Source organism: Coenobita brevimanus, chromosome 27, assembly GCF_032717465.1.
Source record: "Coenobita brevimanus isolate Jiangsu-jjx chromosome 27, ASM3271746v2, whole genome shotgun sequence".
NCBI lineage: Eukaryota > Metazoa > Arthropoda > Malacostraca > Decapoda > Coenobitidae > Coenobita > Coenobita brevimanus.
The window spans coordinates 13905303-13918134 of NC_136980.1; the positions used below are offsets into that span (position 1 = coordinate 13905303).

The 12832-nt window shown below is 43.9% G+C and overlaps 1 protein-coding gene across 1 annotated transcript in view; it reads left to right on the forward strand.

Annotated features, from left to right (window-relative positions):
* The first annotated feature begins 1050 nt into the window (after nt 1-1050).
* Nucleotides 1051-12832, forward strand: part of LOC145394456 ((3R)-3-hydroxyacyl-CoA dehydrogenase-like) — a 145224-nt gene continuing 133442 nt past the window's right edge. Inside the window, exons 1-2 of the mRNA XM_080268315.1 lie at nt 1051-1206; nt 6422-6602. Of these exons, the coding sequence (XP_080124441.1) occupies nt 1051-1206; nt 6422-6602 (337 nt within the window). The remainder of the gene's footprint in view (nt 1207-6421; nt 6603-12832) is intronic.

A 12832-nucleotide genomic window follows, 5' to 3' on the forward strand; every position in this document is an offset into this window, starting at 1 on the left:
CACTGATATTCTAAGCAACCTGCTTAACCCATAACAGCCGTTTGACGTGTGTAGCCGTCATGATTCAGGGCATGGAGTGCCGCCAGCTGACAGTACATACTGCATTCACCTTCCTGCTACCCTTTGAACTCACAACGTTTTTTATGATACCCGCCAGGTATGTAGGACCCTCAGGTATCCTGCGGATGTGCAGTTCAGTCTGTACACGGGACTGGTAGCGTGAGGGGCCATGTCTTCCTCTTCATCATTCTCTGATTGCACAATGCCATGTGAAGGGCTGATCGCCTCATCGACCCCCGCGAAACTTCTGCCGTTAGTGCCGGGGAAAGGGCTAAGTGATTGTGCCACTGGACGTGCCTTGGACGACACCATGTCCTCACAGACACTTAGTGAAAGCACATACTGAGAGGAGAGGAAGAGCTACCATGTGTAGAGAGACCTCTCTTGCCCTCCAACCCCAAGCTGCTCTCAGACACCAGAGAAGGCTCTCAGACTCCTGCAGGAATAGGGAAGGGCCTTCGACAGTGATGAGTTCACTGAGGGGGAGATAGATGACCCAGTACACCGGGCAGGTGAGCATGGAGCTGTCAGTCATCAGCAATATAAACGCTAATGAGCCATCTCTCCTACACTCTCGCGCCAGCTTGCGGATGTCTCACCCAACAACTCTCATCTACGCCTCAGCCTAGCACCTAAAGAGCAGATTCACCACAACTGGGCCCTTTGGAATGGTATTTCCCCCAAGAGCCCCACGTGGTGATACTCAGCACCGAGCATCTCCCCAGGCAAGTCCCGCGTCAAGTGAGGCATCACCCGCTTCCTGCCCCACATCCCACACCTCTCCTTCCCCCTCACACCCTGCCCATGGGTTTGCACATAGGCTGCATGAGTGCAAAAGAAACGTCCTGCAGATGGCAGACAGCCGGCTCTACCATGTGTGGGTAGAATCGATACCTCTGTGTGGGGAGATGAAGCTGGTTTGGGGCCGTCTGTGCTGGTGTTCGACGAGAAGGGAGCAGTATATTCAGGGCTATTTTCACCATTGCTATCATGCAACACCTGGTGGAGGAGATGAACTTCCACAAGGCCATGTGCGTGCGGTGGCTGGACGTGGCTGCCAGCGAGAGCACTCACACACGTGACTGGATGCCTGTGGAGGTGGGGGAGATGTTTGTGTGGCTAGCTCTTACAATGTTGATGGCACACGCAAGAAAACATGTGCTCCATGACTATTGGTTGGTTGATGAACTCGTGGGCACACCTGTCTTTAGTAAGTACATGGCCGTGACAGGTACCTGGCCATCCCAAGGTTCCTTCATTTCAATAGAAATTATGGGCCTGCACCGAATGACAGGTTGTGGAAAATAAGATCAATCCTCACAATGCTCAAGGAGTTATTTGCCAGTTTTTTTTGTCTGTTTCAGAAAGTGGTAATTGACGAGTCGCTGGTGTTATTCAGGGGCAGATTGGCATTTATTCAGTATGTGCCATCGAAACGTCACCATCTTGGCCTCAAATTCTTTGTCCTTTGTGACTGCAAAACTGGATATGTGCTAGATGTGACAGTTTATTTGGCAACAGATCTTGATATATGTAGTGGCGATCCTCACTGTTTCTTGGCATCAGTCATGAAAGTGCTCATGGAAAGGTATTTCAACAGGCACCATATTCTGTATATTAATAATTATTACACTGCCCTGGTGATGACCAAGTATTTGCTTGACCATGGTTCTGGGTCCTGTGGAACTGTTAGGGCAAACAGAAAGAATTTCCCTGTATTTCCAGCAAATACTGAGAAAGGAGCCCTTCTGATCAAGCAATGTGGCAACATGTTAGCCCTTCTCTGGCATGACAAGAGACAGGTTACCATGTTGTTTACAGTACATAAGGGTGTGTTTGTGGAAACTGGAAAAACAGACTACGAGACCATGGAACCCGTGGTAAAGGTCGGTGCTGTCAACGCTTACAATGTCAACATGCGGCTTGTTGATAAACTGGAAATATAAATTGGTGAGGCTGATTGCTTGCGTAAGTCCTGCAAGTGATACAAGAAGGCATTTTTACACTTTCTTGACATCGCCGTTCTGAACATTTTCATACTGTTCAAGGAGCTCATCAGGAAACCTCTCTCTCTATGAGAGTTTGAGTGAGAGCTTGCTTGTGAACTCCTTGAAGAATATTCAGCTGCACAGGTGACAGGTGCTAGGCAGGGGACAGCAGCTACAGTGGACAGGCTAAACTGTGCTGAGTATTTCCGGCAGCACAGGATGGTAGGGATTGGCCGTGCCACAGCAGGTCATCAGGCCTACAGGCAGTGCCACATCTGTCACACGACCAAACGCCGTCCCCCAGCATGAAAAGAGACATACTACTGTGCAGAGTGCAAGGTCTCTCTATGCCTTAAATGTTTTTCCGAGTATCACTCCGGGCGTGAATACTGAGCAGGTGTGTAGGAAAGCGTAAATAGAATACAGGAATGCAAAAGTGTGTGTTTTTATAAGTAAGTGAAATGTTGGATATTATAAGTGATTTATAGCAAGTACTACGATACAAGGGTTGTATAATAAGTTCTACAAGTGTAATGCAATAAGTGTTACTGTTTATTGGATACTGGTGAAAAAATTATTGAAAATACTTTGAGTTAGCCTACCTCTTACCTGAAAGAAAACCACTTGTGAGTGGGCCAGAGGGAAAATTACCTGGTTGGCTATAACCATCATACACCCACTCAGTGTAGTGGTACTCTATTTTTAGGGTAGCTTTACATCAAGTGGCAAGCCAATGATTTCCTGTAAACCATAAAATCATTTACAATGCTGGGTGGTAGCCTCATAACCAATGAACACGTGTTCCATACGTGACAACAAGTGGGTCGGCAAAGGGTTAGTGCCCCTCCCCAGAAAACAACTAACTAAAAATACGAACAAGGAGCCTTAGACCAGGATTGACCAAAGGATGATGACCAAGGACTAAACAAAGGACATGGTATGGATAGCTACATGGAATGTAAAGGGTGCAAATGATGAGGTGAAAGAAAGGGACATTGTCCAGGTGCTTGAGGGTGCGAAAGTGGATGTATGTGGATTAAGTGAAACTAAATGGCAAAGTGAGAGTGTGAGAGATTGGGAATATACATGGGGTATATGCGCAGGAGTGGGTGAGAATGAGAGGGCAAAAGAAGGAGTGTGTATTGTTGTGAGTAACAGCTGGAAGGAGAATATATTAGAGTATGGATCAGCTGGCTCAAGGATTGTGTGGGTAAGATTGAAAGTTGGACTACAAATGTGAGCAGTTGTGTGCGTGTATGTATGCACCAACACAAGATCATGCAAGCAGAGTGAGAGAAGAGTTTTGACAAATGTGGAAACATGCTTGGAAAAGTTTAAAAGAAATGAAAGAGTGTTTTTGATTGGAGATATAAATGGAAAAGTAGACAATGTGAAGATGAGTGGGATTTGCCTGCAGAGGTGGATGAGAATGGCAGTGCTTTAGTGGACATTTGTGCCGGGAGGTGGTTGGTGTTAGCCAATACTCTCTTCAGACACAAAATGATCCATAAGTATAAGTGGCGAGTGATGAGAAGGGTGGGTGGTGAACTGAATGAACAGAAGGCAATGATTGGTTATGTATGTGTGGATGAAAGGATGAGGTGTGTAGTGGATGCAAGAGTATATAGAGGTTGAGGGAGTGGACTTTCTGACCACCTCTTGGTGGTGGTCAGGATCAAGGTCCAAATGAAACTGAGAAATAAAAGGGAAGGACAGGAAGAAGCAGTTCATACAAAGAGGATGGAAAGGTTACAAGAGGATGGAAAAAGGGCAGAATATAAGAGGGAAGTGGAGGAGCGATTGGGTAAATATGGATTGGAGGAGATAGGGGACATGGAAAGTGTGAGCAAGATATTCACAGAAGAAATCTGTGCAGCATGTGAGGTGGTGCGTTGGGTGAAGAGAAGACGAAAGGGGGTGCAGGGAACAGCATGGTGGAATGAAGAGGTGAGAGAGGCTGTAGCACAAAAGAAGAATGCATATAGTGAGTGGATGAGAAACAGGGGTGTTAAAAAAGTTGAGAAACGGAAGAGAGAGTTATATGAAGAGAGGAAGAGAGAGGTGAAAAGATTGGTGAGAGGGGAATTTGAAAGGAATTTAGGTGTAAAGTGGAGGGAATGTAGGATAATGTTCTGGAAAGAGGTAAAGTGAGTTAGACAGGGCGCCAAAGAAGTTATATAGTTGGGAAATGAAAGACAAAAATGCTTTATTACTAATGGAGAAGGGAGAAAAAGTGAGCAGATGGAGAGAACACTTTAAAAAATTGTTGAACAAGAGAATGAAAGTAATGCAAGTATAAGTGGCTGGGGAGTGGCTGGGAGACGGAGGGATGTGAGATGAGAGGAAGTAATCAATAGGATGGAAGTTATGGAAGCAATGAAGAAAGTTAAAATGGGGAAAGCCTCAGGAACTGATGAAGTGTGTGGTGAAATGCTGAAGCATGGGGGAGAGATAGTAGTAGAATAGATGTGGAAGATGTGCAGATTGGCCTGGGAGGGAGGGAGAGTCCCGGGGGATTGGAAGTCAGGTATAATTATTCCCTTGTACAAAGGAAAAGGGGAAAAAGAAGAATGTGGTAGTCATAGGGGCATTTGTCTTCTTAGTGTAATAGGATAAGTATATGGTGGGATACTTATTGACAGAGTCTGGGAAATAACAGAGGAATTAGTTGGAGAAGAACAAGGAGGGTTTACGAAGGGAGGAGGTTGTGTAGATCAGATATTCATTCTTAGATCTTTAGTGGAAAAGTTTCTAGAGAAGGGAATGAAGTTGAATGCGGCCTTCATGGACTTGGAGAAAGCATATGACAGGGTGGATAGACAAGCATCGTGGAAAGTATTAAGAATTTATGAAGTAGATGGGAATCTGCTGAATGTCGTGAAGATTATGTATGAGGGTGCTAAGGCTGCAGTGTGTGTGGATAGTGAACTGAGTGAATTTTTCTATCTGAAGGTTGAATTGAAACATTGATGTGTCATGTCTCCATGGATGTTCAATCTGCATATGGATGGGATTATAAAACAGATGCAAGGTAGGGCAGTGGATGTTGGAGCGGCCCTAATGAGAGAGGGCAATGTTTGGAAACTCCCTGTTCTGTTGTTTGCAGATGATACAGTGTTGTTAAGTGAAGACGAAGGGGAACTCCAAGGCTTGGTGGATGAGTCTGGGAGAGTGTGTAAGAAACGGAATCTACAGGTGAATGTAGGGAAGAGTAAAGTTATGGTCTTCGAGAGAAGTGAAGCCAGTGAATGTACAGTGAGGTTGGATGAGGAGGAAATGGAAAATGTGAGTGTTTTTAACTACTTGGGTAGTGTGATGAGTATATACGAATGGAGTATTAGAGGGTGAAGTGCTTGAAGGGTACAAGGAAGAAAGGTTACTGGTTCCTTGAAAGCAGTGATAAGAAACAGGGAGGTGAGCATGAAAGTGAAAAAGTTACTACATGGCAGTATTGTGATACCAACTCTAACGTATGGATGCGAAGCTTGACCCTTGTTGGAGGGACAGAAGTCAAGAGTGAGAGCAGTGGAAATGAGTTATTTGAGAGGAGCATGTGGAGTCACATGGAGAAACAGACTGATACATGAGAAAGTGAACGAGTGTTGTGGTGTGGATATGGATGTGATAGGAAGCGTTAGGAGAAACACATTGAGGTGGTTGGCCATGTGGAGAGCATGGAGAATGAGAGACTGATGAGGAGACTGTATGTGAGAGAGGTTGAGGGAGGGGGAGAGGGAGGGGGAGGCCAAGGATGAGATGGAGGGATGGAGTGGAGAGGTATATGAAAGAGAGGGGGTATAAGCTGGGAACAAAGCAGTGAAATGGAGGAGATTTGTTTGTTGCCACCCCTTCCGGGATTAAGACATCTGGCAATACACAGATAAATAGAAAAGAGAATTAGTAAATGGCACAATGGATAAAAATGTTTGTGCTGTGGATGTGGTTGGTATAGATAAAAGCCGAGAGAACATCTAACTGACATGTCGAGAAAACAAGCTAGGGGATGCTAAAAAAGAAAAAAAGTTGAGGAAACTTCTCTCAGAAGACTGTTGCCTTTTTTAAGACAACTAAGCAACCCCCACAAATTTCTCAAAATGATGCAAACCTCTCAGTGTAATAGGGACTACATTAATGAATCTTTTGGCAATAGAGATGACAGATATGGTATAAATATCACAGTAAGTGCTATAATAACGAAGCCGATAGTGACCTAAGTGAACTTGTAATTGAGAGCAAAGCAGAATATTTAAGAACATTAATGTGAAAGCAGTCACAGCTTTTCAGAGTTCTGTCCAGTTCTGTTATTTGGATCCGCACCTGCACTGCAACCAAAATGTTAGAACCGCATCTGCATCACAACCGCACAATTCTAGCTGTCTAGGCCTCGCACCTACACTTCACCCGCAAAACTTTGTCTGCACCCCCACCACATCCGCAACACATGGAACCGCACCCACACCGCACCTGCAACACATGAAACCACAACCACACTGCACCTGGAACAAATAGAACCACACCCGCAGAAGAGAATCCCACATTTTGTACTTCAGTCAAGTGACTTAAGCGTAAATTGTTGGATTCACATACTAGTAATGGAGATCAAACATGTACAGTACACTTAACACCATTTTACATGTTTCTATATTTGGCTATGGTACACAAAGGACAAACTTAAACAAGAAAAGGATTGCAATGATTTTATTACAATGAGGTTATGTAATATTTTTGAGGTTTTCATTTAGCAGTTTTGACACGATTGTGCAAGTTAGCGACCCATGCTGATATAGCTTTTGTTGTTTGCATTTCTACTTCTCTTTATCCTTAACATTTATGCTTGAATTCATGGGTAAAATATCATCGACACAGGATGGCTTTAGGCTTGTCCCAACTGACACTACGTTTCCAGGTAGTTTTATATTTCTTTCACTATATGTACTAGTGGCCATGATCCACAGAATATTACTTGTAGTCCTAGAGAGTGCCGGGAGTTGGATCTCGTGTTCCGGCGAAGGGAATGGAATATATCTGAGTATAAAGTTTCTGATACACTACTAATTCACTGACGTGTCCTAAACATCACCACGGAAATGATCATATACTTCAACAGCCATGCAGATGCGTTTGGTAGTGGGTGAGAAATTTGGTGCATGATGTTGCTTATCTTCAGGGGCTCAGACTGTTGGGAAAGGTGATGGATTTGACACATAGTCATGGACAAGCTTGTCTGTCTGTTGATGAGAGGACTGTCATACCTTCCTGTTTTGAGGGAGATTGCAGACCCACAGACCTTATGCGATATTCCCCTTGGCATGGTGCAGTTCCCTAACTTCTCATACACTTATAATGTTAAGGTACAATGACGAAAATTTATTTCATCATGTTTATATGCAAAAAAATATCTAGACTATCACTCACCTTGGCATTTCATGAATGGCGCTCTACTGATTCTAATACGTTGGACAACATAAACACTCAGCATTGGAACTGTAGTTTCAATACTTGTGATAACTTACAACAAGCAGTATGGTACAATGGTAGGCCCTGCTGTGAGAGGTTCGAGTACCAGTGAACATGTGCGTGACTGTGAAATGAGCTGACCTAATGAAGGCATCTGATATTATATTGGGTACGTTCGGTCACCATAGTTAGCTGGTGGGTTTAATTCGGCTTAATCTTTTTCTTAGTAAGAATCTAATTTAAGGCTAACCCCTCCTAGCCGGCGAGTTCAATCTTTTTTAACAAGAATCAAATGGGCAATTAACCCCGCCAGCTTCTGGGGAGGAAATCCCGGGAGCATTGACAGGTGTGGCGAGGGAACATGGTGACTGCCAGTGACTAGGGGAATAGGGGAATAGGTAAGAACCGAGTGAACCCATGTAGTGGTACACAACGCCAGCACACCTATGTTTACCGTGTTCTGTGGTGTGATTCAACACTCTTTTTAATTCAAACTAACTCTTCAAATTGCGCACATGTGCCACAGAGGAGAAAATACAGCTACATCTGCACTGCACCTGCAGAAAAAGAAAATGCACCTGCACTGCATCCGGAAGGATTCCTGAGTTGTACCTCTCAACAGCACCATGGCGCTGGATACTGCAACACTGCATGGTGCCGCTGTCCCCACACAGAGCTATGCTGCCTTTAGCATCTCTTCTGCAGGGAAGTATGAGCATTTACACGTAAAGGATAACTTTTGTCAAATACATTACTGTGCCTTAGCTAATAGGCCTACCAGTATATACTGTATTATCTATACTATAAAAGATGCTATCCCACTTGTGTGTGTGTGTGTGTGTGTGTGTGTGTGTGTGTGTGTGTGTGTGTGTGTGTGTGTGTGTGTGTAAACTTACAAGTCATCCTTCTGTTGAACTTTGGAGGAGTGAATATATTGGTTGGTGGGCAGATCGGTGAGTGGGTTTGTGGGTGAATAGGTGAGTGGATGTTGTTGACAAGGAGGGAGGGGTGGGTGAATGGATGGGGTGGGTTGGTGGGCAGTAGGCAGGATGGATGGTATATTCCATGGCTGGATGGGAGGATGGGTGGCAGATGACCGGGTAATGTTGCTGGTCATCATAATAATACAGAAGACTCAAACAAAATCACTGCACCTCCACACTGGTTTTGTTACCAACTGTTTCCAACACTTCCTCCCACGCACTCTCCCTCCCACACTCTCCCAGCGTAGTTGTTTTTGCACTGTAACTCCAGTCTCTCTGCCTGAACAGACCCATCAACCACAGCCAAGCAACTGCCCCATCACAGCGTGGCACAGGGAAGAAAGTAAAGTTTTGGTTCCTGGATGGACTGGGCTTTTGGGTCTCTCCTCCCAGTTAACAGTGGCACCATAGTAGGCACCACAGCATTGTAATGGTTGTCTGGGTTACAGTAAACCATTAGGCTTGCCACTCAGTATAGAGCCTGTTGAAGTGATGTGGAGACTAATAAAATGTGAGAGGAAGGATGGGAAAAATAGGACAAGGGGAAGGCAGATACAGAAATAGAATGATGAAGGTCAAGGAAGCAGGGGCGTCATTTGGGGGGGAGGCAGAGAGGGGCGCTCGCCCCCCCCCCAAGCTTTCTGAGGGGGCTTCCAAATCAACTAGAGTTGATTAAAAAATATACTTTAAGGTTAACACCGTGAAACCAAAAATTATTTGTATTTAGCCTCAATAAGTTTTGAGGCGAGATTGTTGTGGAGTGGATATGGAAGTTATGTAGATTGGCTTAGGAAGAGGGAAGGGTTCCAGAGGACTGAAAATCAGGTATAATTGCTCCTTTATACAAAGGAAAAGGGGAGAGAGGAATATGTGGTAACCATAGGGGTATTTTCCTTCTTAGTGTGACTGGAAAAATATATGGTAGAATACTCTTTGATAGGGTTAGGCATATAACAGAGGAGCTAGCTGGAGAAGAACAAGGAGGATTTAGGAAGGGAAAAGGGTGTGCAGATCAGATATTTATTCTAAGATGTTTCGTGGAGAAATGTCTAGAGAAAGGAAAGAAGGTGTATGCTGCCTTCATGGACTTGGAGAAAGCATATGACAGAGTAGATAGGCAAGGTATATGAAAGGTACTGAGAATACATGAAGTGGAGGGGAAATTGTTGAGTGCTGTGAGGAGTATGTACGAAGGAGTTAAGGCTACGGTGCGAGTGGATGGTGAGCTGAGTTCTTTGATCTCAATGTGGGACTGAATCAGGGTTGTGTGATGTCTCCATGGCTGTTTAATATATACATGGATGGGGTTGTAAACGAGGTGCGAGGAAGGGCAGTGGATGTGGGGGGTGGCTCTAATGAATGAGAGTGAGATGTGGAAGATTCCGGTGTTGCTGTTTCCTGATGATACAGTATTGTTGAGTGAAGATAAATGGGAGTTGCAAGGTTTGGTGAATGAATTTGGAAGAGGAATCTGAAAGTTAATGTAAACAAGAATAAAGTTATGGTGTTTGAGAAGAATCAAGTCACAGAATGTACAGTGAGGTTGGATGGTGATGATATGGAGAATGTGAGTGCATTCAAGTGCTTGGGTAGTGTTATGAGTAAGATTGGAAGTTTGGGGGATGAAGTGCTTGAAAGGGTATAACAGGGAAGGAAGGTTGTTGGTTCACTGAAAGCAGTCATGAGAAATAGGGAGATGAGTAGGGAAGTTAGAAAGTCACTGCATGATAGTATTGTGATCCCTACCCTGACGTATGGAAGTGAGGCATGGACCTTGCTAGAGGGGAACAAGTTGAGAGTGAGAGCAGTGGAAATGAGTTACTTGAGAGGAGCATGTGGAACGATATAGAGGGACAGGTTGACGAATGAAGTGAATGAATGTTGTGGGGTGGATGTGGATGTGGTTGAGAAAATTAGGAGAAATACACTGAGGTGGTTTGGACATGTGGAGAGAATGGAGAATGAATGACTGACCAAGAGGATGTATGTAGGTGAAGTGGAGGGAGGGAGAGGGAGGGGAAGACCGAGGATGAGGTGGAGGGATGGAGTTGAGAGGTATATGAGGGAGGAGCGGTGAGTTGGGGGGAGGGCAGTCAAATGGTGGGTGACAGTGCGACTTGGAGGCGTTTTGTCTGCGGCCACCCTTTGCGGGATTAGGGGGTCGGCCTATAGATAGATAGACGTTTTGAGTGAAATATATCTTGTGTGTGCGTGTGTGTGTGTGTGTGTGTGTGTGTGTGTGTGTGTAATAATCACAATAATTTACTAGGTATATTAAAGGATGTCAGTGTAAATATGTTCCTACCCTCTGTTCAGTTAACTTTAGTATCGAGCTGCCTTTTTTATTGTATTCTGGCTATCATTAAAAGCTTTTATTCATCTCAGGAAGTATGTACCTGTAGGTAGGAGTCTTAAGAGTAAATTTAGATCAGTGGTTCCCAAAGTGGGCGGTGGAAATATCCAGGGGGATGGTGAGATACCAGGGACAGTGAGGAAAATGGGGGCGGCAGGGGGACGGCAGGGTCGTATCAGAACCAAGTAAGCATTTGTTTTGTTTTGTTTACAAAATCTGTATGACAAAATCTAAGCCACATACATTTGTGACATGTATGCTTTACAAAAAATAAAATTAACATAGAATTATACACGAAAGCATGGTTTTATTTTGTTTGTTTCGAAGTCAATTAAAAGTTCGATCTTTTTGTTTATATCTTGGTAACGTGATCTGGACACGATAGGCGCCACACACCAACGGCCAGCCAGTCACACAGCAGACACTGTGGGGAGTTCATTCTGTAAGGGCTGGTAAAGTACGTATGAACACATTTACCTTTTCAAATTAATGTATGATATCTTTCCATGTAACTATAATAATCTCTTGGAACTGGTAGAGTATAAAGCTGCTTTAAGTAGCAGATATGGCATTATTCACCATGGCACGTAGGCCACAAAGGGCACTTCAACTATGCAAAGCAGAGATCACAGAGATATCCACTGTTGCAGTAGTTTATTCATTTTTCAGTGCAATAAATATACGCAGTTTAGTTTTCAGTTCCTTATATATAATGAATTCTGAAATAAATATACTATTCTTACCTGGGCCTCTTCCAAATTTAAAAACCATCATTTTATTTCTCCCGCCTCTTAGTGTACAGCTTACTTTTTCACATTATATGGTTCAATGTATTTTTGGGGCTAGTAAGCTAAAAGCTTTCCATTTTTAATTCAGTTACAAGGGGTGCAAGGAACAGCATGGTGGAATGACGAGGTGAGACAGGCTGTGGCACAAAAGAAGAAAGCATACAATGAATGGATGAGAAATAGGGGCGTGGAAGAAGTTGAGAGGCGAAAGAGAGAGTTATATGTAGAAAGAAAGAGAGAGGTGAAAAGATCAGTAAGAGAGAATAAGAAGAGAGATGATGAGGAATTTGGAAGGAATTTGAGTGTAAAATGGAGGGACTGTAAGACAATGTTCTAGAAAGAGGTGAAGAGAGTAAGACAGGGTGGCAGTGAAGTTAGCAGGGAAGTGAAAGATAAAAATGGTAGATTACTAGTGGAGAAGGGAGAAAAAGTGAGCAGATGGAGAGAACACTTTAAGGAATTGTTGAATATACAGGATGGAAGTAATGCGAGTATAAGTGGCTGGGGAATGGCTGGGAGAAGGAGGGAGGTGAGAAGACAGCAAGGAATCAGTAGGATAGAAGTTGTGGAAGCAATAAGAAAGTCAAACTGGGGAAAGCCCCAGGAACTGATGTAGTGTGTGGTGAAATGCTGAAACATGGGGGAGAGATAGTAGTAGAATGGATGTGGAAGATGTGCAGATTGGCCTGGGAGGAAGATAAGAGTCCCGGAGGATTGGAAGCCAAGTATAATTATTCCCTTGTATAAAGGGAAAGGTGAAAAAGAAGTGTGTGGTAATCACAGGGGCATTTGTCTTCTTAGTGTAATAGGAAAAGTGTATGGTAGGATACTTATTGACAGGGTTAGGGAAATAACAGAGGAATTAGTTGGAGAAGAACAGGGAGGCTTTAGGAAGGGGAGAGGCTGTGTAGATCAGATATTCATTCTTAGATCTTTAGTGGAAAAGTTTATAGAGAAGGGAAAGAAGTTATATGCGGCATTCATGGATTTGGAGAAAGCATAGGACAGGGTGGATAGACAAGGATTGTGGAAAGTATTAAGAATATATGGAGTAGATGGGAAGTTCTTGGATGCTGTGAGGAGTATGTATGATAGTGCTAAGGCTGATGTGCGTGTGAATGGTGAACTGAGTGAATTTTCCTCTTTGAAGGTTGGGTTGAAACAGGGATGTGTCATGTCTCCATGGCTGTTCAGTTGTATATG